This window comes from Lucilia sericata, unplaced genomic scaffold (assembly GCF_015586225.1).
Source record: "Lucilia sericata isolate MDLA Ls3-8-SP2 unplaced genomic scaffold, ASM1558622v1 Contig000584F_arrow, whole genome shotgun sequence".
NCBI classification, from domain to species: Eukaryota; Metazoa; Arthropoda; class Insecta; order Diptera; family Calliphoridae; genus Lucilia; species Lucilia sericata.
This window is the reverse complement of record NW_023994591.1, coordinates 141,809-168,498: the sequence shown is the minus strand read 5'-3', so window position 1 is coordinate 168,498 and position 26,690 is coordinate 141,809. Positions and strand designations below refer to the sequence as shown.

Below are 26,690 nucleotides of genomic sequence, written 5' to 3'. Positions count from 1 at the left end.
GTTCTGTTCTAGTTCTGTTCTAGTTCTGTTCTAGTTCTGTTCTAGTTCTGTTCTAGTCTGTTCTAGTTCTGTTCTAGTTCTGTTCTAGTTCTGTTCTAGTTCTGTTCTAGTTCTACTCTAGTTTTGTTCTAGTTTTGTTCTAGTTTTGTTCTAGTTGTTGTTCTGTTCTAGTTCTGTTCTAGTTCTGTTCTCGTTCTGTTTTAGTTCTGTTTTAGTTCTGTTCTAGTTCTGTTCTAGTTCTGTTCTAGTTCTGTTCTAGTTCTGTTCTAGTTCTGTTCTAGTTCTGTTCTAGTTCTGTTCTAGTTCTGTTCTAGTTCTGTTCTAGTTCTGTTCTAGTTCTGTTCCAGTTCTGTTCTAGTTCTGTTCTAGTTCTGTTCTAGTTCTGTTCTAGTTCTGTTCTAGTTCTGTTCTAGTTCTGTTCTGGTTCTGTTCTAGTTCTGTTCTAGTTCGATTCTAGTTCTGTTCTAGTTCTGTTCTTGTTCTGTTCTAGTTCTGTTCTAGTTCTGTTCTAGTTCTGTTCTAGTTCTGTTCTAGTTCTGTTCTAGTTCTGTTCTAGTTCTAGTTCTGTTCTTAGTTCTGTTTTAGTTCTGTTCTAGTTCTGTTCTAGTTCTAGTTCTGTTCTAGTTCTGTTTTAGTTCTGTTTTAGTTCAGTTCTGTTCTAGTTCTGTTCTAGTTCTGTTCTAGTTCTGTTCTAGTTCTGTTCTAGTTCTGTTCTAGTTTCTGTTCTAGTTCTGTTCTAGTTCTGTTTCTAGTTCTGTTCTAGTTCTGTTCTAGTTCTGTTCTAGTTCGTTAGTTCTGTTCTAGTTCTGTCTAGTTCTGTTCTAGTTCTGTTCTAGTTCTGTTCTAGTTCTGTTCTAGTTCTGTTCTAGTTCTGTTCTAGTTTCTGTTCTAGTTCTGTTCTAGTTCTGTTCTAGTTCGGTTCTAGTTCTGTTCTAGTTCTGTTCTAGTTCTGTTCTAGTTCTGTTCTAGTTTTGTTCTAGTTCTGTTCAGTTCTGTTTAGTTCTGTTCTAGTTCTGTTCTAGTTCTGTTCTAGGTTCTGTTCTAGTTCTGTTCTAGTTCTTCTAGTTCTGTTCTAGTTCTGTTCTATTTCTAGTTCAGTTCTAGTTCAGTTCTAGTTCAGATTCTAGTTCAGTTCTAGTTCTGTTCTAGTTCTGTTCTAGTTCTGTTCTAGTTCTGTTCTAGTTCTGTTCTAGTCTGTTCTAGTTCTGTTCTAGTTCTGTTCTAGTTCTGTTCTAGTTCTGTTCTAGTTCTGTTCTAGTTCTGTTCTAGTTCTGTTCTAGTTCTGTCTAGTTCTGTTCTAGTTCTGTTCTAGTTCTTCTGTTCTGTCTAGTTCTGTTCTAGTTCTGTTCTAGTTCTGTTCTAGTTCTGTTCTAGTTCTGTTCTAGTCTGTCTAGTTCTTTAGTTCTGTTCTAGTTCTGTTCTAGTTTCTAGTTCTGTCTAGTTCTGTTCTAGTTCTGTTCTAGTTCTGTTCTAGTTCTGTTCTAGTTCTGTTCTAGTTCTGTTCTGTTCTAGTTCTGTTCTAGTTCTGTTCTAGTTCTGTTCTAGTTCTAGTTCTGTTCTAGTTCTGTTCTAGTTCTGTTCTAGTTCTGTTCTAGTTCTGTTTTAGTTCTGTTCTAGTTCTGTTCTAGTTCTGTTCTAGTTCTGTTCTAGTTCTGTTCTAGTTCTGTTCTAGTTCTAGTTTCTAGTTCTGTTCTAGTTCGTTCTAGTTTCTGTTCTAGTTCTGTTCTAGTTCTGTTCTAGTTCTGTTCTAGTTCTGTTCTAGTTCTGTTCTAGTTCTGTTTCTAGTTCTGTTCTAGTTCTGTTCTAGTTCGTTCTAGTTCTGTTCTAGTTCTGTTCTCTAGTTCTGTTCTAGTTCTGTTCTAGTTCTGTTCTAGTTCTGTTTCTAGTTCTGTTCTAGTTCTGTTCTAGTTCTGTTCTAGTTCTGTTCTAGTTCTGTTCTAGTTCTGTTCTAGTTCTGTTCTAGTTCTGTCTGTTTCTAGTTCTGTTTCTAGTTCTGTTCTAGTTCTGTTCTAGTTCTGTTCTAGTTCTGTTCTAGTAGTGTTCTAGTTCTGTTCTAGTTCTGTTCTGTTCTAGTTCTGTTCTAGTTTTGTTTCTAGTTCTGTTCTAGTTCTGTTCTATTCTAGTGCTGTTATAGTTTTCTAGTTCTCTTCTAGTTTTCTTCTAGTTCTCTTCTAGTTTTTTCTTTCTACTGTAATGTTTTTAAAAACTAATCTGCTCTAATCTGCAATTCACACTCACATGTTTCCATATTGAACATTTAACTTTGACATTATAGTCGGCTTAAATAAATAAATAATATAATATCATTAATATAAATATAAAATATTAATTAAATGAACACTATTCGATTAATATGCTATTAAACGGTGGCAAACATACACAACAATTAAAACATAAAAAAACAAGAAAATAAATAAAATGAATTAATTACAAAATGTTTGTAATACAATTAAAAAATGTGTTACCACCAAAACCAAATCAGAACAACCAACCAACCTACACAACAGCAGCAGCAACAGCACTGAGCCTCAAACATGACAAAGTAATTTTGCCTTGTAGTCTATAACAAAAATATCTCTCTGCAGCGGCAGCAGTTTGTTGCATTGTATTTTTATTCATAAAAAATAATTAAAAATTAAATGGTTTTTAAAAACCAATGAACAAGATACAGCTCAAAATATATACATAGAAATATGGAACGAGTGGCCAGTACTTCCACCACTACCGCCACCATCGACTTTTAAAGGTACATATTTTTTGAACCTCTGATCTGCTGTTGCTTTTTAAGTGGGTTTTGCTCTATGTTCGTATGTGGCACACACTCATGCACAATTTGTGTGCATCTCAATTTATCGTTAAAAACATGAACTTTAAATCCGAAATAATAAAAATTTATTGCAAAATAATTGCAATCTCATTAGGGGCAACAGCTTCGTATATTGATATCAATATATTCTGTGTGAGGATGACCAGGAACAGGATATATTCGAACAAGATATTGACAAAATATTTGGTAGAGTGTATTGCCACAAAAAATATTACCAACAAAGTTTGCTACAGCTTCAGTATTAGTTCTACATAGTTCAATTGTAGTTCTAGTTCAGTTCTGGTTCAGTTCAATTGTAGTTCTAGTTCAGTTCTAGTTCAGTTCTAGTTAAGTTCTAGTTCAATTCTAGTTCAGTTCTAGTTCAGTTCTAGTTCAGTTCTAGTTCAGTTCTAGTTCAGTTCTAGTTCAGTTCTAGTTCAGTTCTAGTTCAGTTCTAGTTCAGTTCTAGTTCAGTTCTAGTTCAGTTCTAGTTCAGTTCTAGTTCAGTTCTAGTTCAGTTCTAGTTCAGTTCTAGTTCAGTTCTAGTTCAGTTCTAGTTCAGTTCTAGTTCAGTTCTAGTTCAGTTCTAGTTCAGTTCTAGTTCAGTTCTAGTTCAGTTCTAGTTCAGTTCTAGTTCAGTTCTAGTTCAGTTCTAGTTCAGTTCTAGTTCAGTTCTAGTTCAGTTCTAGTTCAGTTCTAGTTCAGTTCTAGTTCAGTCTAGTTCAGTTCTAGTTCAGTTCTAGTTCAGTTCTAGTTCAGTTCTAGTTCAGTTCTAGTTCAGTTCTAGTTCAGTTCTAGTTCAGTTCTAGTTCAGTTCTAGTTCAGTTCTAGTTCAGTTCTAGTTCAGTTCTAGTTCAGTTCTAGTTCAGTTCTAGTTCAGTTCTAGTTCAGTTCTAGTTCAGTTCTAGTTCAGTTCTAGTTCAGTTCTAGTTCAGTTCTAGTTCAGTTCTAGTTCAGTTCTAGTTCAGTTCTATTCAGTTCTAGTTCAGTTTTAGTTCAGTTTTAGTTCAGTTCTAGTTCAGTTCTAGTTCAGTTCTAGTTCAGTTCTAGTTCAGTTCTAGTTCAGTTCTAGTTCAGTTCTAGTTCAGTTCTAGTTCAGTTCTAGTTCAGTTCTAGTTCAGTTCTAGTTCAGTTCTAGTTCAGTTCTAGTTCAGTTCTAGTTCAGTTCTAGTTCAGTTCTAGTTCAGTTCTAGTTCAGTTCTAGTTCAGTTCTAGTTCAGTTCTAGTTCAGTTCTAGTTCAGTTCTAGTTCAGTTCTAGTTCAGTTCTAGTTCAGTTCTAGTTCAGTTCTAGTTCAGTTCTAGTTCAGTTCTAGTTCAGTTCTAGTTCAGTTCTAGTTCAGTTCTAGTTCAGTTCTAGTTCAGTTCTAGTTCAGTTCTAGTTCAGTTTAGTAGTTCTAGTCAGTTCCAGACCAGCTTTTCTTCAGTCCTACTCCTTTAGAAAGGGTAATTAAATTTCGGTGCAGCCAAATGGGTCTTTTATTATTTTGAAATTTTAATTGTTGTTGTTACTTTTGTTGCAGTCTGATACCAAACGTATTAAATATGTAATAATAATTGAGCGTAAAATTATCACAACGAGGAAAACATAAAGCATGTCCACCACCACCAACACCATGCTACTGAAAATAAAAACCCTGAAACCCATATAGAGAATCTCGTATGAAACCTGGTAAATGACCCCATGAGCTTTTCGTGTGGCAAGTATGTGTATTGCTTTATGGTCCTGATAATTGTACATAAAAGGACTAACCAAAGTTTTTGTTGCTGCTGTTGTTATTTTCATACAGGACATAATCATTTGTGTGATACGTGAGTGTGTGTTGCACAGCTTCCCATGCGTGGCAACAATTCGTTGGTGGCATCAGCACAGATTGCGGTTGCAATTGTAATTAAATCGACACTGTTTTATAGATACGGCAAATTTGTTGTAGTTAAATACGAGCAGAGGATGTGGCATAAGTCCTTTTTAAACCTTTTCTGGGGAGCAAAAAAAAAACAAAAAACACAAACGCCAGGATTAAATGCGTGTATGTGCGTAAATTTTTATTTTTTCAAGTGGATTTTCGACGATAGTGTACTTATTTAAATTATTAAGTTGCTAATGTTCATTAAAAAAATGTTGCCACATAAAATGTATGCTAATTTAATGCTAAATAATGGTGCAACAAAAATACCAATAACTATAGTTGTAGTTGTTGTACAGCAGTAACAACAACATCGATATAATAACATTTAAATTAATGACAGTGTAGAGAGTATCACAGAGCAAACTATTAAAAATGTTTATAAATGTAAATGTTTTTAAAACATTTTGTGGCAAGAGATTTGTTAAATAAATGATGTCATTTATAGGGAAATTAGTTTTAATGTAACACTAATTTGGCTAAAATTAATATTTATAGATAAGTTGATTAAAATTTAAAAGTAGAAATGCTGTTAGAGAGTTAAAAGGTTACACAAAAGTACACTTCTACTACTAGAACAGAACTAGAACAGAACTAGAACAGAGCTAGAACAGAACTAGAACAGAACTAGAACTGAACTAGAACTGAACTAGAACAGAATAGAAGAGAACTAGAAGAGAACTAGAACAGACTAGAACAGAACTAGAACAGAACTAGAACAGAAACTAGAACAGAACTAGAAACAGAACTCAGAACTAGAAAGAACTAGAACAGAACTAGAACAGAACTAGAACACGAACTAGAACAGAACTAGAACAGACTAGACAGAACTAGAACAGAACTAGAACAGAACATAGAACAGAACTAGAAACAGAACTAGAACACCGACCGAAAGAACTAGAACAGAACTAGAACAGAACTAGAACAGAACTAGAACAGAACTAGAACAGAACTAGAACAGAACTAGAACAGAACTAGAACAGAACTAGAACAGAACTAGAACAGAACTAGAACAGAACTAGAACAGAACTAGAACAGAACTAGAACAGAACTAGAACAGAACTAGAACAGAACTAGAACAGAACTAGAACAGAACTAGAACAGAACTAGAACAGAACTAGAACAGAACTAGAACAGAACTAGAACAGAACTAGAACAGAACTAGAACAGAACTAGAACAGAACTAGAACAGAACTAGAACAGAATTAGAACTAGACAAACTAGAACAGAACCTGGAACAGAACTAGAACAGAACTAGAACAGAACTAGAACAGAACTAGAACAGACTAGAACAGAACTAGAACAGAACTAGAACAGAACTAGAACAGAACTAGAACAGAACTAGAACAGAACTAGAACAGAACTAGAACAGAACTAGAACAGAACAGAACTAGAATAGAACTAGAACAGAATAGAACAGACTAGAACAGAGCTAGAACAGAACTAGAACGGAACTAGAACAGAACTAGAACAGAACTAGAACAGAACTAGAACAGAACTAGAACAGAACTAGAACAGAACTAGAAACAGAACTAGAACAGAACTAGAACAGAACTAGAACAGAACTAGAACAGAACTAGAACAGAACTATAACAGAACACTATAACAGAACTAGAACAGAACTAGACAGAACTAGAACAGAACTAGAACAGAACTAGAACAGAACAGAACTAGAACAGAACTAGAACAGAACTAGAACAGAACTAGAACAGAATAGAACAGAACTAGAACAGAACTAGAACAGAACTAGAACAGAACTAGAACAGAACTAGAACAGAACTAGAACAGAACTAGAACAGAACTAGAACAGAACTAGAACAGAACTAGAACAGAACTAGAACAGAACTAGAACAGAACTAGAACAGAACTAGAACAGAACTAGAACAGAACTAGAACAGAACTAGAACAGAACTCGAACAGAACTAGAACAGAACTAGAACAGAACTAGAACAGAACTATAACAGAACTATAACAGAACTAGAACAGAACCTAGGACAGAACTAGGACAGACATAGAACAGAACTAGAACAGAACTAGAACAGAACTAGAACAGAACTAGAACAGAAACTAGAACAGAACTAGAACAGAAGTAGAACAGAACTAGAACAGACTAGAACAGAACTAGAACAGAACTAGAATCAGAACTAGAACAGAACTAGAAACAGAACTAGAACAGAACTAGAACAGAACTAGAACAGAACTAGAACAGAACTAGAACAGAACTAGAACAGACCTAGAAACAGAACTGGAACAGCAGTAGAACTGAAGTGGGTACCGAACTAGAAGAACATGAACTGAAGTAGATTTTAAATTTAATATGAAACCGATTATAAAGTTTTTTCCTACCGGGTCGTTTAATTAAATGTTTGTTGTGTTTTAACTTAGAAATTTATCTTTGTGTTGAAGCAAATTAAAATTAAAATAAAACGGAAAAGGCGGCTTAAACTACTTTGATATTGAAACTAGATTCACACCTATTCATTTTAGTGTCACTTGAAAATAATTTACTGCTACTCATTTCAAGTAAATTATGGTGGAAGAATTGTTTGAATTGAACAAAAAACAGAACATTAAACAAATTTGCTTAATTTAAAATTGCAAGATTTCTTTTAGTAGCAAAACCTTAAACGTATCAGTAATGGGTTTCAATTTGTGTTAAAGTTTTGACAATTGAAAAAAAAATGTATAAATCTTTAAACTGTTAAGTAAAGACCATATGCCGCCAACAATATAAATATAAATTCAATCAAAATGTTTTATAGAAATGTTTGAAGTAAATTCTAAAAACACTGAAAGAAATTTTTGGAAAATAGAAAGTAAAGTTTTTTTTGGGGCGAAATGAATAGCAAAGTAAATTTGGGTTAAATATTAAAAAAAAAATTAAGTTAGCTGAAATTTCTTTCAGTGTAATGGTCATAAACCTGATGTTTGCAGAAAAAATTTTGTATTCAATACTGAAAGCAAAGTGTATTTTTTTTAATGGCGTGTCAATGATGGCTGGTAAAATGAAAAAAGTATAATATGGACCTTACCCTTACCGCAATGCCCGACCCGACCAACCAATCAATCGGCTTGTATAAATATTGATGACATTAATTTTTTGTCGTTATTATTGTGTTTTCCCATACGCATATTGCAGGGCCATATGGCCCCTTTACTAGCCAGCATGATGATTGATTTTAATACTCCAATTTATGCAATTTTCGTAACAATTTTGTGTGCTTTTTTTATTTTCCATTTTTTTATTATACCCTACACCACTTTAGTGGGGAGGGTATATTGGGTTTGTGCTGATGTTTGTAACGCACAATAATATTGGTCCTATACCCACCTTAAATTATACCAATCGGCTCAGAATCATTTTCTGAGTCGATTTAGCTATGTCCGTCCGTCCGTCCATGTAAACCTTGTAATCAAACTACAGGTCGCAATTTTGAAGATAATTAAATGACATTTGGTACATGATCTTCTATTGTCCCAGGAACGAAGCCTATTGAAAATGGTTAACATCGGTCCATTATTTCACCTAGCCCCCATACAACAGAACCCCCCAATAGGACTTGTAATCCTTGTAATCAAACTACAGGTCGCAATTTTGAAGATAATTCAATGAAATTTGGCACATGATCTTCTATTGTCCCAGGGACGAAGCCTATTGAAAATGGTTAACATCGGTTCATTATTTCACCTAGCCCCAATACAACTGAACCCCTCAAACTACAGGTCGCAATTTTGAAGATAATTCAATGAAATTTGGCACATGATCTTTTATGGTACCGTGACGAAGCTTATTGAAAATGGTTGCCATCGGCCCATTATTTCACCCAGCCCCAATACAACTGAACCCCCGAATAGGGATTTTAAAACTTGTAATCAAACTACAGGTCGCAATTTTGGAGATAATTCAATGAAATTTGGCACATGATCTTTTATGGTACCGTAGATGAAGCCTGTTGAAAATGGTTTACATCGGTCCATTATTTCACCTAGCCCCCATACAACTGAACCCGCCGAATAGGGCTTTTAAGTTCATAATTATGTTTAATATACTCATATCTCGACAAAAAGCTGTAATAACCAAGTTGTATACAAGACTTGATGACCCCCACGAATTCCATAATAATAGGTCCTCATATGACCCTAGCCCCTATGAAAAGCCCCCATCAAAATTTCACTTAAATGTCCACAATTTTATTCAACAATAAATGGCTTAAGTATGTATATCTAAGGCAAGGTACAATTCAACTTAAATGCTTTATTATCGCAACTAAATCACATTATATTTTTGTCAAAGGTGTAGGGTATTATATGGTCGGCCTCGCCCGACTATAATTTCTTACTTGTTTTTTTTTTAAATTGAGATATATATTTTTGTTTAATTTAAGCGAAAAAAAGAAGAGTTTTTTTAATTCATTTTTATATATGTGTATTCATTTGTTGAAGTTAAATTTGTTATATAAAAATGTTAATTTCATTTTATGCACATCATTTCAATTATCGACATTTTAACGTAAAATTCGAACAGTGACAAAAAAAATAACAAAAATTGCTCGTCAGCAACAGTAGTATCGTTCAGCAGTAGCAATAGCAGCAGCACCTGCAAACAGTTACTGTGACTTTTATTGAATATTTTTTGTATATTTAAGCAAAAAAAAAAATAATAATAAATATACAATTCAATACATGAGTATGTTCAGCTATTGAGGAAAAAGGTTTTTTTTCAAAATAACGCCTTGCATAAAATATTATTTTTTAGGTTTCACATAAAGGTAACAAATCAATTAAAAGACGAACTGTACTTCACTAATATAAATTTAGCCAAAAGTTTTCAATACTCTTATTAACAGGAAAATTGGCCGCTACAAAATGCCCTTAAACTTTTAGCAATTTTTTCCAATAGCTACAATATTTTGCAATACTATTTATGTTAAATCACCAATAGCACTATTGCTAATTTCCAATTTGGTTAATTGTTAAATATTATTGTTAAATAATTCCCCAAATTTTGGTTGATTAATCGCAATTGTTTTAAGAAAAAGTTGCAATCAACAATATATTTTTTTACTTATTAAACTTTTTTTATACCCTTCACCTTCGTGAAAAAGGTATATATAAGTTTATTGTTCCATTTGTAACATCCACAATATAATTTTCTGACGCTATATCCATATGATATTCTGGATTCCTTTAAATAGCAGAGTCGATTAAGCCATGTCCGTCTGTTTGCTTCTGTGACAGATGAAATCAACTTTCTGAAGACCCCAGTTAACTTCGGATCCAAATCTTCAATAATTGTGTCAGACATACTTTTCAGAAGTTTCCTATTTAAAATTAGTAAATTTTCTGATCACCCCAAATGTCATCGTGATCCAAATCTTGAATAAGTCTGTCAGACATACTTTCCAGAATTTTCTTCAGTCCTCAGTTAACTTCGGGTTCCAAATCTTCAATCATTCTGTAGGACATACTTTCCAGAAGTTTCCAATTTAAAATCAGCAATTTTTCTGAAGAACCTAGTTAACTTCGAGATCCAAATCCTTAATCATTCTGTCAGACATAGTTTCCAGAAGTTTCCTATTTAAAATTGGCAAATTTTCTGAAAACCCCAGATATCTTCGGAGTCCAAATCTTCAATAATTCTGTCAGACATACTTTCCAGAAGTTTCCTATTTAAAATTAGCAAATTTTCTAAAGACCCCAAATCTTCAAAAAGCGTGTCAGATATACTTTCCAGAAGTTTCTTATTTAAAATCACCAAATTTTCTGAAGACCGCAGATATCTTCGGGGTAAAATCCGTCCATAAATAACGGAGATATAAGCAAATCCGAGATAACTTCTGAAAATAACTAACTAACTAACTAACTATACTAACTAACTAACTAACTAACTAACTAACTCACTACTAACTAACTAACTCTAACTAACTAACTAACACTACTAACTACTAACTAACTAACTAACTACTAACTAACTAACTAACTAACTAACTAACTAACTAACTAACTAACTAACTAAACTAACTACTAACTAACTAACTAACTACTAACTAACTAACTAACTACTAACTAACTAACTAACTAACTACTAACTAACTAACTAACTAACTAACTACTAACTAACTAACTAACTAACTAACTAACTAACTAACTACTAACTAACTAACTAACTAACTAACTAACTACTAACTAACTAACTAACTAACTCTAACTAAACTAACTAACTAACTAACTACTAACTAACTAACTAAACTAACTAACTAACTAACTAACTAACTAACTAACTAACTAACTAACTACTAACTAACTAACTAACTAACTAACTACTAACTAACTAACTACTAACTAACTAACTAACTAACTAACTAACTAACTAACTAACTAACTAACTAACTACTAACTAACTAACTAACTAACTAACTAACTAACTAACTAACTAACTAACTAACTAACTAACTAACTAACTAACTACTAACTAACTAACTAACTAACTAACTAACTAACTAACTAACTAACTAACTAACTAACTGACTAACTAACTAACTAACTAACTAACTAACTAACTAACTAACTAACTAACTAACTACCTAACTAACTAACTAACTAACTAACTAACTAACTAACTAATAAAAACTAAATATAAACACAATCCCCGAAATTACTCACAAAAACTTTTCCCTTTAGCCCCTACTTCACTTTGCCCTTTTCATCATTACAATCCCTAATTTATCAATTAAATCCTTAAAGCTTTCTTTCTTTGGCAACTCTGTCTTATTAAGGAATATATTTAGTTCGCACGCGTTTCTCACTAAATTAACACGTTAAAACTTTACGTCCGTTTTTAAGTGAATTTTAATTATAGTAAAAGTGTTCGAAATCTTATCAAATCCCTAAAATAGTTATCTCAATAAAGTAATCTAATAGAAAATCTATTAAAAATTATAAAAATTAAAAGTTATTATCAATTTTTTGATGAAAATCCATAAGTGAAAAAAAAAATAAGTCTCATATTAAAATAAGTGCGTCTGCACTTGTTTGTTTGTTGTTTTTGTAGTTACCGGTTTTTGTTTAATCTTGTTGTTGTTTTTTCTATGCAAAAGCCCTTTACACAGGAGTTTGTGTCAGTGTGGGTTGAGTGTGGTGTGATTTGCATTTAAATTTGATGTCTGTTGTTGTTGTGTTTTTTGTGAAAGAAGAGCATGAGAAAATACCAGTTAAAATCTCTATTAAAGCAGAGCAATAAGAAAAGCATAAAGAAAAAGTAGAAATAGAAATAAATAGAAGAATAAAGAAAAATGTGCAATGCTTATATTTGGACAACAAGTGTTATTGTTGTTGCCTTTAGTGTTATGCTAAAGGGCAGTAGAGTTGCTTATATTGTAAATAATGTAAATAAAACGGGAAACGGTTCGGGCGTTAATATTTTCTATAATAAGTGTATAGAAATGTTAAAATTATATTAGAGGCAATTTTAAAGGTAAGCAACTATGGATTTGTTTATTAATCAATATTAGTCTATTGACTAGTTTATGAACTAGTAAATTGACTAGTTACTGGATAAGTCTTTAAACTGATCTATTTTAGAACACAACTAGAACAGAACTAGAACAGAACTAGAACAGAACTAGAACAGAACTAGAACAGAACTAGAACAGAACTAGAACAGAACTAGAACAGAACTAGAACAGAACTAGAACAGAACTAGAACAGAACTAGAACAGAACTAGAACAGAACTAGACTAGAACAGAACTAGAACAGAACTAGAACAGAACTAGAACAAAACTAGAACAGAACTAGAACAGAACTAGAACAGAACTAGAACAGAACTAGAACAGAACTAGAACAGAACTAGAACAGAACTAGAACAGAACTAGAACAGAACTAGAACAGAACTAGAACAGAACTAGAACAGAACTAGAACAGAACTAGAACAGAACTAGAACAGAACTAGAACAGAACTAGAACAGAACTAGAACAGAACTAGAACAGAACTAGAACAGAACTAGAACAGAACTAGAACAGAACTAGAACAGAATTAGAACTGAACTAGAACTGAACTAGAACTGAACTAGAACAGAACTAGAACAGAACTAGAACTGAACTAGAACAGAACTAGAACAGAATAGAACAGAACTAGAACAGAACTAGAACAGAACTAGAACAGAACTAGAACAGAACTAGAACAGAATTAGAACAGAACTTGAAAAGAACTAGAACAGAACTAGAATAGAACTAGAACTGAGCTAGAACTGAACTAGAACTAAACTAGAACTGAACTAGAACTGAACTAGAACTGAACTAGAACTGAACTGGAACAGAACTAGTACAGAACTAGAACAGAACTAGAACAGAATTAGAACAGAACTAGAACATAACTAGAACTAGAACAGAACATAACTAGAACTAGAACTAGAACAGAACTAGAACTGAACTAGAACAGAACTAGAACAGAACTAGAACAGAACTAGAACAGAACTAGAACAGAACTAGAACAGAATTAGAACAGAACTAGAACAGAACTAGAACAGAACTAGAACAGAACTAGAACAGAACTAGAACAGAACTAGAACAGAATTAGAACAGAATTAGAACAGAACTAGAACAGAACTAGAACAGAACTAGAACAGAACTGGAACAGAACTAGAACAGAACTAGAACAGAACTAGAACAGAACTAGAACAGAACTAGAACAGAACTAGAACAGAACTAGAACAGAACTAGAACAGAACTAGAACAGAACTAGAACAGAACTAGAACAGAACTTGAACAGAACAAGACAGAACTAGAACAGAACTAGAACAGAACAGAACTAGAACAGAACTAGAACAGAACTAGAACAGAACTAGAACAGAACTAGAACAGAACTAGAACAGAACTAGAACAGAACTAGAACAGAACTAGAACAGAACTAGAACAGAACTAGAACAGAACTAGAACAGAATTAGAACAGAACTAGAACAGAACTAGAACAGAACTAGAACAGAACTAGAACAGAACTAGAACAGAACTAGAACAGAACTAGAACAGAACTAGAACAGAACTAGAACAGAACTAGAACAGAACTAGAACAGAGCTGGAACTAGAACAGAACTACAACAGTACTACAATAGAACGAGAATTAAAAAGTGCTGGAACATAACTAAAAGTGTATAAGAACAGAACTAGAACTGAACTACAATAGCGTCATAAAAGAACTAGAATAGAACTGGAACAGTTCCAGAATAATACTATGACTATACTGGTCAAGTATATTACATCATTTGAATTCACTACTAGCAAATCCTTAAAAGGATAATTTACCATGCCATATATTTAACTTCATTAACTTCAATCATAATTTGCATTAAACAAAAAAATAAACGTCCAATTCATAATTTTTCCAACATCAAAATCATTCGTCAATTTATGTAAATTATGGTAAAATGTGAAAAAAAAATTACTGATTCCTATAATTTTGATAAAATTTTCTACAAACAAATTCTTTTATGCAGTATGCAAAAATTATTATTATTTTTATTTATCATTATTTATATACGCAAATTATTATAAATTTTTTGTCCAAAAGTTAAATTGATTGAAATGCAATAATTGTGGTCACAATTATTTTACACAATTTCTAATAAAATTATGGTCGAAATACAAAATAACTGAAAACCACCAATAACAGACTGACAAAAATATTGTAGCGAAAAATTTTAAAAATAAAAAAAAAATAAATAAATTGTTATAAATAAATAAGGACAATTTAAATTGATACCTGTTACAATGACAATAAAAAATGTTTTCAAATAAAAATTAAATTCAATCAAGTGACAATGACAGTTTTCGTGTTTTTATAATGAATATAAATGGAGAAATGGTCATTAAACCAGGGCGTTAAAATAAATTAAACTAAACCCGGTTACGATAGAATGGAAGGGTTAAAGGTGGGCTATAGAGTGTAAATGAGATGTCTAGTTAGGTTATAATGTTTAATGAATATTTTCTGTATGTAAATGTGACATTAATTATGAATGTGGCCAATTTATTTGTAGACATTTAATTGGTTTTGTTTTATAAATAAAAAAAAAAAATTACAATTTTATGGGAGACATAAAAACATATTAAATTTTAAGCATATATTTTTATAAATTAAAAATTTTGTAGGATTTCCTTTCCTTTAATATAACAAGAATGATATATGAAAATCTCCGCACATTAGTTCCCTTTCCTTTCTATTTCAATTCTATCTCAGTTTTTGTTCAATATTAATTACGCTTAACAAAATATTTCAGAATTAGATTCCATTTAGAATCTGAGCACTTATTTAAAACCGAAACTGTCCCTCTTTAAGTGTTTCCTTTAATATTGTCATTCTCATTTATATTCGAAATTTTTTATTATTTATTATATTATTTTGTTTTCAATCTAACCAAACTAATTTACATCCCCTCAAATCAACAACATCCTCTATATAAATCTTTCCCCAAAAAAACATCAGTTAATATCTAATTTCATATTATCACCATCATAATCATCCTCCACCCAAAAATTTGTTTCATAAACGAACTCACATCATTATAAAAACTGTTCAAAATTCTTTTAGTGTTAATAGACAAACAATTTCAAAACACCATTGTGTTTTGCATAATAAATTTCTTTTAATTTTATATAAATCATATTAAACGGGGAATACAAGGAATACGACTACAATTATATTTTATTGGTTTGTTTTCAATGGATTTTTAAAATAAAAAAATAATTTAATATTTTTACTTGATAGATTTTATGGTTTCTGAGAAAACGAAAATTTTATTATTAGTATTTAATATTTGTTAAGCATGTTTTTTTGTGTTATAATTTACGTACTAAATGACATTGATGTGAATTGGCAAAAGTGTCTAGAAATGAACACGATTGTCAATTAAATTTGATGGATATTGAGATTATGCAAAGTAAATTTTAAAGACTACTACTTCAACAAGGAGTGGGATACGGATGAACTGTTAAATAACTGCACTGGAACTGAACTAGAATAAAACTAAAACACAACTAGAACATAACTAAAACAGAACTAGAACTAGAACAGAACTAGAACAGTACTAGAACAGAACTAGAACAGAACTAGAACAGAACTAGAACAGAACTAGAACAGAACTAGAACAGAACTAGAACAGAACTAGAACAGAACTAGAACAGAACTAGAACAGAACTAGAACAGAACTAGAACAGAACTAGAATAGAACTAGAACAGAACTAGAACAGAACTAGAACAGAACTAGAACAGAACTAGAACAGAACTAGGACAGAACTAGAACAGAACTAGAACAGAACTAGAACAGAACTAGAACAGAACTAGAACAGAACTAGAACAGAACTAGAACAGAACTAGAACAGAACTAGAACAGAACTAGAACAGAACTAGAACAGAACTAGAACAGAACTAGAACAGAACTAGAACAGAACTAAAACAGAACTAGAACAGAACTAGAACAGAACTAGAACAGAACTAGAAATGAACTAGAACAGAACTAGAACAGAACTAGAACTGAACTAGAACAGAACTAGAACAGAACTAGAACAGAACTAGAACAGAACTAGAACTGAACTAGAACTGAACTAGAACTGAACTAGAACTGAACTAGAACTGAACTAGAACTGAACTAGAACTGAACTAGAACTGAACTAGAACTGAACTAGAACTGAACTAGAACTGAACTAGAACTGAACTAGAACTGAACTAGAACTGAACTAGAACTGAACTAGAACTGAACTAGAACTGAACTAGAACTGAACTAGAACTGAACTAGAACTGAACTAGAACTGAACTAGAACTGAACTAGAACTGAACTAGAACTGAACTAGAACTGAACTAGAACTGAACTAGAACTGAACTAGAACTGAACTAGAACTGAACTAGAACTGAACTAGAACTGAACTAGAACTGAACTAGAACAGAACTAGAACTGAACTAGAACTGAACTAGAACTGAACTAGAACTGAACTAGAACTGAACTAGAACTGAACTAGAACTGAACTAGAACTGAACTAGAACTGAACTAGAACTGAACTAGAACTGAACTAGAACTGAACTAGAACTGAACTAGAACTGAACTAGAACTGAACTAGAACTGAACTAGAACTGAACTAGAACTGAACTAGAACTGAACTAGAACTGAACTAGAACTGAACTAGAACTGAACTAGAACTGAACTAGAAATGAACTAGAACTGAACTAGAACTGAACTAGAACTGAACTAGAACTGAACTAGAACTGAACTAGAACTGAACTAGAACTGAACTAGAACTGAACTAGAACTGAACTAGAACTGAACTAGAACTAGAACTGAACTAGAACTGAACTAGAACTGAACTAGAACTGAACTAGAACTGAACTAGAACTGAACTAGAACTAACTAGAAACAGACCTAGAACAGAAGAACTAGAACAGAACTAGAACAGAACTAGAACAGAACTAGAACAGAACTAGAACAGAACTAGAACAGAACTAGAACAGAACTAGAACAGAACTAGAACAGAACTAGAACAGAACTAGAACAGAACTAGAACAGAAACTAGAACAGAACTAGAACAGAACTAGAACAGAACTAGAACAGAACTAGAACAGAACTAGAACAGAACTAGAACAGAACTAGAACAGAACTAGAACAGAACTAGAACAGAACTAGAACAGAACTAGAACAGAACTAGAACAGAACTAGAACAGAACTAGAACAGAACTAGAACAGAACTAGAACAGAACTAGAACAGAACTAGAACAGAACTAGAACAGAACTAGAACAGAACTAGAACAGAACTAGAACAGAACTAGAACAGAACTAGAACAGAACTAGAACAGAACTAGAACAGAATAACAGAACTATAACAGAACTAGAACATAACTAGAACAGAACTAGACGGAACTAGAACTGAACTGGAACTGAACTAGAATTGAACTAGAACTGAACTAGAACTGAACTAGAACTGAACTAGAACTGAACTAGAACTGAACTAGAACTGAACTAGAACTGAACTAGAACTGAACTAGAACTGAACTAGAACAGAACTAGAACAGAACTAGAACAGAACTAGAACAGAACTAGAACAGAACTAGAACAGAACTAGAACAGAACTAGAACAGAATTAGAACAGAACTAGAACAGAACTGGAATAGAACTAGAACAGAACTAGAACAGAATTAGAATAGAACTAGAACAGAACTAGAACAGAACTAGAACAGAACTAGAACAGAACTAGAACAGAACTAGAACAGAACTAGAACAGAACTAGAACAGAACTAGAACAGAACTAGAACAGAACTAGAACAGAACTAGACTAACAGAACTAGAACAGAACTAGAACAGAACTAGAACAGAACTAGAACAGAACTAGAACAGAACTAGAACAGAACTAGAACAGAACTAGAACAGAACTAGAACAGAACTAGAACAGAACTAGAACAGAACTAGAACAGAACTAGAACAGAACTAGAACAGAACTAGAACAGAACTAGAACAGAACTAGAACAGAACTAGAACAGAACTAGAACAGAACTAGAACAGAACTAGAACAGAACTAGAACAGAACTAGAACAGAACTAGACAGAACTAGAACAGAACTAGAACAGAACTAGAACAGAACTAGAACAGAACTAGAACTGAACTAGAACTGAACTAGAATTGAACTAGAACTCAACTAGAAATGAACTATAACAGAATTACAACAGAATTAGAACAAGACTGGAACTTAACCAGAAATTTATTAATTGCTTAATCACATTCTAAGATTTTATTTAGTCATTGATAGAATAAGCTAGACTTTTATTGATACAACATATTACAACATTAATGCTTCAAATATATTTTTTGTCTTAATTCAAACGGCAGTAGAATGTCTGCTTACTCGAGTTCTTTTTTATCTACTTTCAGCCACCTGGTACCTTAGGTAACAAGGCCAACAAACCGGGCTTAACATTAGTGACATCATGTACCACCACCTCACCCGTAAAATGATCATTAATGGTAAGTGTTCTCTGTTTATTTGCATCCACATTGAATGCCTGGAAATTGATGTCAAAATCAACTTCGGGTAAAGTGGCCAAAGCGGTATCCTCAGGTATCCAGAATTTATGCATGTAATATTTACCCTGTAATTTACGCATTAAAGGTATAGAGAATTTAATAGTGCCCTAAAATCAATATAAATAGACTTTATATTTGAGTGTGTTAGCGCATAAACTCACCTTAGTAATGGGACATTTCTCCAATATATGACCATATTCCTTAAGGAATGTCGAGACCAAAGCACCCAAGGGGATTTCAAATTAAAGTGTAGAATGTTACACAAATTCATGGTAGTATTAAGGGTTAAAAAATAAGTGGGATCAACTTTTTGGGTAATTCTACCCTCAAGATGTATATCGACATTTTGCTGTTCTTGCAGGACATTTAGTGTAAAGTTAATATGAGGATCATTGGCATCCATAGTAATGGTATGTGAGATATATTTCTCATCACTCCAGACTTTGACTTCCTTGAATTTCGGACGCATCACTTTCTAGAAAGGGGAAAATGAAGCAAATTTTTATTATGGACATTTAAAGTTTCTAAAAATTTAATTTACCTCTGCTTGGGTTAGCGCCAAACTAATGAGAGCCATTAGGACTAATATAAGGTTATAGGAAAGAGAAGCCATTTTGTTGTTAACGTAAAACTCTTTGCATTGACCACCACTCTTTGTCTGATGCCACCAACTTAATGTCTTTAACCTTATAAAAACTGGCTTTTATAATGAACTTTTTTTTGGGGTTTTAATTATTATCGATCTTTGATCAGTTTTTAGACGTTTTTTCATAATTGTTGGAAATATTATTTTAATATTGTCATTAAACTTTTACTAAAATATCAATATAATTGCAACGATTTGATACCCTACATATAGAATTCAAAACATGAACGAATAGTACAAGTTTTCGGTGATTCATGGATATATTTACAGTCAAACATTAACTTTAATTTTTGATAGTTTTGTGGTCTAAGATGAGCCGTAAATTATTTGCGATTTTTAGAGCTTTTAGAAGTTTGACAGGTTTACATCAAAGTTTAAGTTGAGTTTCAATCCAAAACATCAAAGTTTAAGTTGAGTTTCAATCCAAAAAGATGTAAGACTAACGCTTAAGTTCCTCATTAGTCTTAGATCTTTTTGAAGTCTCAGTTGAGCTTGAAGCATTGGGCTTTCACTAAAGCTTTTATAGTGAAGTTAAGCTTCAGTTGTAGGTCATTTTGTAGTCTAAGTTAAGCTTAGTTCTCCATTCCTTTAACAGCCTTAGTCTTAGATCTTTTTGAAGTCTCAGTTGAACTTCAATCGTAAAGCTTTTAGTAAATCGCATTGGGCTTTCATTAAAGCTTTTATAGTCAAGACAAGTTGTAGGTCTTTTGTAGCCTATGTTAAGCTTAGTTCTCCATTCGTTTTGCAGCCTTAGTAAAGTTTCAATCGTAGGTCTAATTGCAGTCTACAACTGAAGTTTCACTTTACTATAAAAGCTTTCATTAAAGCTTCACTATAAAGCTTTCATTAAAGCTATGTTAAGCTTTAGTTGTAAACCTTTTTATAGCCTAACTTAAGCTTAGTTTTCCATTCGTTTTGCAGCCTCAGTAAAGCTTCAATCGTAGCCCTAATTGCAGTTTAAAATAAGCTTCAAGCTTTTATATTTTAGTAGATTTAATTATCCGGTTTTTTTTGCTGAAGTTCATTTAAAATTCGACGTAAACTATTTGCACTTTTCAACAGTTTTAAACTTCCCTTTTAGGAAAAAAAAAACGTCACCCTCATCATCGTGATAATCATCTTTCTGCATTTCCTCATCATCATTCTCATTATTATTAAAATGTTTTGTTATTTTCGGTTCCATTTCACTAGAACTCTGAGTGATTTTTGATTATTTTTCTGATTTAATGCTCCACTGAAGTTTAGGAATCATTTTTTTTTTTCGTTTTGTAAACTCAACTAAACAGCTAAAAGCAGCTTATCTATCCATCATTATCTCTTAACAGAGACTCGTTAATGTTAAAAACTCATATGTTCTCATACAGCACATGTTGAAAATGATGGTAAATTTTTCATTATCTTGGAAAATCATCTCTTTTTCCTAGTTTATTTATTTATATTTGCTTTGTTATAGCTATTTTAGCTTTTATTAAATATTATTATTATTAATAATTCTAAATATTTTCCATTAAGTTTAGTAGATATTGAGTTTATAGTTTTTGGTAAATTCAATTTCATCATCAGTTAAGTGTTTGTTGCCTACTTAGAAGCCTTCAACATGAAGTTGAATATAAAATTTTAATTACATTTTGTGCGGTATTATTACTGTACTCGAAAAACTGTGGAGCTTGGGTGAGCATTTCTTAGTAGATTTTTCTTATTTTCTTTGAGATACATTTAAAGGGTCTGAAGGATATTTGTTTGTTAGCTGTGAGGAAAGTGTTATTACAATGGGGTCCTAGTTCAGTTCTAGTTCAGTTCTATTTCAGTTCTAGTTCAGTTCTAGTTCAGTTCTAGTTCAGTTCTAGTTCAGTTCTAGTTCAGTTCTAGTTCAGTTCTAGTTCAGTTCTAGTTCAGTTCCAGTTCCAGTTCAGTTCAGTTCTAGTTCTGTTCTAATTCAGTTCTGTTCTAGTTCAGTTCTAGTTCAGTTCTAGTTCAGTTCTAGTTCAGTTCTAGTTCAGTTCTAGTTCAGTTCTAGTTCAGTTCTAGTTCAGTTCTAGTTCAGTTCTAGTTCAGTTCTAGTTCAGTTCTAGTTCAGTTCTAGTTCAGTTCTCAGTCTGTCAGTTCTAGTTCAGTTCTAGTTCAGTTCTAGTTCAGTTCAGTTCAGTTCTAGTTCAGTTCTAGTTCAGTCTAGTTCAGTTCTAGTTCAGTTCTAGTTCAGTTCCAGTTCAGTTCTAGTTCAGTTCTAGTTCTTAGTTCAGTTCTAGTTCAGTTCTAGTTCAGTTCTGTTCAGTTCTAGTTCAGTTCTAGTTCAGTTCTAGTTCAGTTCTAGTTCAGTTCTAGTTCAGTTCTAGTTCAGTTCTAGTTCAGTTCTAGTTCAGTTCTAGTTCAGTTCTAGTTCAGTTCTAGTTCAGTTCTAGTTCAGTTCTATGTTCAGTTCTAGTTCAGTTCTAGTTTCAGGTTCTAGTTCAGTTCTAGTTCAGTTCTAGTTCAGTTCTAGTTCAGTTCTAGTTCAGTTCTAGTTCAGTTCTAGTTCAGTTCTAGTTCAGTTCTAGTTCAGTTCTAGTTCAGTTTAGTCCGTTAGTTCAGTTCTAGTTCAGTTCTAGTTCAGTTCTAGTTCAGTTCTAGTTCAGTTCTAGGTCAGTTCTAGTTCAGTTCTAGTTCAGTTCTAGTTCAGTTCCTAGTTCAGTTCCAGTTCAGTTCTAGTTCAGTTCTAGTTCTAGTTTAGTTCAGTTCTAGTTCTAGTTCAGTTCTAGTTCTAGTTCAAGTTCAGTTCTAGTTCAGTTCTAGTTCAGTTCTAGTTCAGTTCTAGTTCAGTTCTAGTTCAGTTCTAGTTCAGTTCTAGTTCAGTTCTAGTTCAGTTCTAGTTCAGTTCTAGTTCAGTTCTAGTTCAGTTCTAGTTCAGTTCTAGTTCAGTTCTAGTTCAGTTCTAGTTCAGTTCTTGTTCAGTTCTAGTTCAGTTCTAGTTCAGTTCTAGTTCAGTTCTAGTTCAGTTCTAGTTCAGTTCTAGTTCAGTTCTAGTTCAGTTCTAGTTCAGTTCTAGTTCAGTTCTAGTTCAGTTCTAGTTCAGTTCTAGTTCAGTTCTAGTTCAGTTCTAGTTCAGTTCTAGTTCAGTTCTAGTTCTAGTTCAGTTCTAGTTCAGTTCTAGTTCAGTTCTAGTTCAGTTCTAGTTCAGTTCTAGTTCAGTTCTAGTTCAGTTCTAGTTCAGTTCTAGTTCAGTTCTAGTTCAGTTCTAGTTCAGTTCTAGTTCAGTTCTAGTTCAGTTCTAGTTCAGTTCTAGTTCAGTTCTAGTTCAGTTCTAGTTCAGTTCTAGTTCAGTTCTAGTTCAGTTCTAGTTCAGTTCTAGTTCAGTTCTAGTTCAGTTCTAGTTCAGTTCTAGTTCAGTTCTAGTTCAGTTCTAGTTCAGTTCTAGTTCAGTTCTAGTTCAGTTCTAGTTCAGTTCTAGTTCAGTTCTAGTTCAGTTCTAGTTCAGTTCTAGTTCAGTTCTAGTTCAGTTCTAGTTCAGTTCTAGTTCAGTTCTAGTTCAGTTCTAGTTCAGTTCTAGTTCAGTTCTAGTTCAGTTCTAGTTCAGTTCTAGTTCAGTTCTAGTTCAGTTCTAGTTCAGTTCTAGTTCAGTTCTAGTTCAGTTCTAGTTCAGTTCTAGTTCAGTTCTAGTTCAGTTCTAGTTCAGTTCTAGTTCAGTTCTAGTTCAGTTCTAGTTCAGTTCTAGTTCAGTTCTAGTTCAGTTCTAGTTCAGTTCTAGTTCAGTTCTAGTTCAGTTCTAGTTCAGTTCTAGTTCAGTTCTAGTTCAGTTCTAGTTCAGTTCTAGTTCAGTTCTAGTTCAGTTCTAGTTCAGTTCTAGTTCAGTTCTAGTTCATTCTAGTTCAGTTCTAGTTCAGTTCTAGTTCAGTTCTAGTTCAGTTCTAGTTCAGTTCTAGTTCAGTTCTAGTTCAGTTCTAGTTCAGTTCTAGTTCAGTTCTAGTTCAGTTCTAGTTCAGTTCTAGTTCAGTTCTAGTTCAGTTCTAGTTCAGTTCTAGTTCAGTTCTAGTTCAGTTCTAGTTCAGTTCTAGTTCAGTTCTAGTTCAGTTCTAGTTCAGTTCTAGTTCAGTTCTAGTTCAGTTCTAGTTCAGTTCTAGTTCAGTTCTAGTTCAGTTCTGGTTCAGTTCTAGTTCAGTTCTAGTTCAGTTCTAGTTCAGTTCTAGTTCAGTTCTAGTTCATTCTAGTTCAGTTCTAGTTCAGTTCTAGTTCAGTTCTAGTTCAGTTCTAGTTCAGTTCTAGTTCAGTTCTAGTTCAGTTCTAGTTCAGTTCTAGTTCAGTTCTAGTTCAGTTCTAGTTCAGTTCTAGTTCAGTTTCTAGTTCAGTTCTAGTTCAGTTCTAGTTCAGTTCTAGTTCAGTTCTAGTTCATTCTAGTTTCAGTTCTAGTTCAGTCTAGTTCAGTTCTAGTTCAGTTCTAGTTCAGTTCTAGTTCAGTTCTAGTTCAGTTCTAGTTCAGTTCTAGTTCAGTTCTAGTTCAGTTCTAGTTCAGTTCTAGTTCAGTTCTAGTTCAGTTCTAGTTCAGTTCTAGTTCAGTTCTAGTTCAGTTCTAGTCGTTCTAGTCAGTTCTAGTCAGTTCTAGTTCAGTTCTAGTTCAGTTCTAGTTCAGTTCTAGTTCAGTTCTAGTTCAGTTCTAGTTCAGTTCTAGTCAGTTCTAGTTCAGTCTAGTCAGTTCTAGTTCAGTTCTAGTTCAGTTCTAGTTCAGTTCTAGTCAGTTCTAGTTCAGTTCTAGTCAGTTCTAGTTCAGTTCTAGTTCAGTTCTAGTTCAGTTCTAGTTCAGGTCTAGTTCAGTTCTAGTTCAGTTCTAGTTCAGTTCTAGTTCAGTTGCTAGTGTCAGTTCTAGTTCAGTTCTAGTTCAGTTCAGTTCATTCTAGTTCAGTTCGAGTTACAGTTCTAGTTCAGTTCTAGTTCAGTTCTAGTTCAGTTCTAGTTCAGTTCTAGTTCGTTCTAGTTCAGGTTCAGTTCAGTTCTAAGTTCAGTTCTAGTTCAGTTCGAGGTCAGTTCTAGTTCAGTTCTAGTTCAGTTCAGTTCAGTTTCTAGTTCAGATTCTAGTTCAGTTCTAGTTCAGTTCTAGTTCAGTTCTAGTTCAGTTCTAGTTCAGTTTCTTAGTTCAGGTTCTTAGTTCAGTTCTAGTTCAGTTCTAGTTCAGTTCTATTCAGTCTAGGTTCAGTTCTAGTTCAGTTCTAGTTCAGTTCTAGTTCAGTTCTAGTTCAGTTCTAGTTCAGTTCTAGTTCAGTACTAGTTCTGTTCTAGATATTCTGTTCTAGTTCGTTCTAGTTCAGTTCTAGTTCAGTTCTAGTTCAGTTCTAGTTCAGTTCTAGTTCAGTTCTAGTTCTAGTTCAGTTCTAGTTCAGTTCTAGTTCAGTTCTAGTTCAGTTCTAGTTCAGTTCTAGTTCAGTTCTAGTTCAGTTCTAGTTCAGTTCTAGTTCAGTTCTAGTTCAGTTCTAGTTCAGTTCTAGTTCAGTTCTAGTTCAGTTCTAGTTCAGTTCTAGTTCAGTTCTAGTTCAGTTCTAGTTCAGTTCTAGTTCAGTTCTAGTTCTGTTCTAGTTCTGTTCTAGTTCAGTTCTAGTTCAGTTCTAGTTCAGTTCTAGTTCAGTTCTAGTTCAATTTTCAAGTGATATTTAAGTTTTTATTCCTTTTATGAATTAAGTCATATTTTAGCTTAAGTTTCTTGTCTCCTAAGGATTCAATATTACAAATTATTTTCTTTTATTTTTCCTTCATCAACATGACTGCCAACCAAACTATATGCCCTACCCCACCCACAGCGCGCCTTCAAAGTGATACTAACATCATTTCCGCATGAATTCAATGACAAACTATTGGATGTTAAATTTCAAATACAAAATTCCTCCAACACTGAATCAAGCGTCAATGTACAACTCAATGTATTGGAAGATATTGATGACATTTCATTAACGTATGCCCTGGGCATAGAAGGAAATCAAGCTAATAATTATACGGTGCTCTTAAATCGTAAAGTGCACTTTTGTAAATTTCTCATGCAACGCACCATTGACAATACGTTGCGCACAATATACGAAGACATCTTAAAGCGTGGCACTTTCATTAAGATGTGTCCTTTGAAAAAAGGTTCGTATACACTACGCGAATATCGCATCGATGAGGAGTTGTTGCCGCAATACGTACCAGAAGCAAACTTCTATGTGGATATAAAACTGGAAAAGGCAAATGGTGATATGATACTTAAGGGACGTTTGCATGGTAAAATTGATAAGTCAAAGGGTTTTAATAATTTGAAAATGTTTAGTATGGGTTAAGTGCTCAAAGTGGAGGAGGTATTTTATAATGCAAAATTGCAATAAAAACTAAATAAATTGTTGCTGTGAGAAACTTTAATTCTTTTATTTATTGATTTAAAACACGTAAATTCTAAGGTTTTGAAAACGTGAGCCTTTGCCATAAAATCCTTTGTTTAAATTTCTCAATTTTAAAAATCTTTTCTTTTTATTTAAGCCGAAATTTTTAAATCAACTTTAAGTAAGTTTTAGTTTTGTTTGTTTTTTATATCAAAAAAGTCTAATAAAAGTGTTAATATGCAAAACAACATTTGCACGTTTGTCTGTCCTTCTTTACTTCTTTCCACCTTTTAAATGTCTGGCAATGAATTACTCTGCCTCTCATGGTCTGCCTATCTGCCCCTCTTGTCTTCCTTCAGTTTCCGTCACGTGTTTGCTCATTTGTAAAATCGTCTGTTTGTTCAATGGTGACAAGTTGTCTGGCAGTTTTTGTTGAAAAATTGATGATGACAATGCTGACGCTGACAATGATGTTGCTGTTAATGCTGACAATAATAATTACGTTTTCAGTCTATGATTCCAATTTTGTATGTGCTTTGGAAGCTTTTCTTCTTGAATTTGATAAAAATCTTATTGTTGGAATATTTACTATTGTTCTAAGTGAATTTCTATTGTTTTTTTTTTATTTCGGAATTAGTTGGATCATTAGGTCTAGTGTTGAGAAATCAAGACATTTATGGAATATTAATAGGTAGAATCACATTGTTACGTGATATAAGCGGAATCTTTAAGCAGCGATCGTTAGTTAATCTAGTCCGTAATATAGTCTAGACTATAGTCCAGTCTATTATCTAGTCTATAGTCTTGTATATAGTCTAGTCTAGTCTGTAGTCTAGTTTATGGTCTAGTCTATACTCTAGTTTATAAACTAGTCTAGTCTATACTCTAGTTTATAATCTAGTCTAGTCTATAGTCTAGCCTATAGACTAGTGTATAGTCCAGTCCATAGTCTAGCCTGTAGTGT

The 26,690-nt window shown here is 33.0% G+C and overlaps 2 protein-coding genes across 2 annotated transcripts; one reads left to right on the top strand and one right to left on the bottom strand.

The window, feature by feature from the left end:
- Window positions 1-18,510: 18,510 nt before the first annotated feature.
- LOC119606432 lies at window positions 18,511-19,427 on the bottom strand. Its single transcript, XM_037959947.1, is given in 4 exon segments — window positions 18,511-18,834; window positions 18,931-18,998; window positions 19,001-19,244; window positions 19,311-19,427. Coding segments are annotated over 4 exon segments (606 nt in total). The 5' UTR covers window positions 19,383-19,427; the 3' UTR covers window positions 18,511-18,612.
- A 1,364-nt stretch (window positions 19,428-20,791) lies between these two features.
- Window positions 20,792-25,766, top strand: LOC119606427. Its single transcript, XM_037959939.1, has 2 exons — window positions 20,792-20,797; window positions 25,175-25,766. The coding sequence occupies exons 1-2, from the start codon at window positions 20,792-20,794 to the stop codon at window positions 25,685-25,687; spliced, it is 519 nt and encodes a 172-aa protein (XP_037815867.1). The 3' UTR covers window positions 25,688-25,766.
- The last annotated feature ends 924 nt before the right edge of the window (window positions 25,767-26,690 follow it).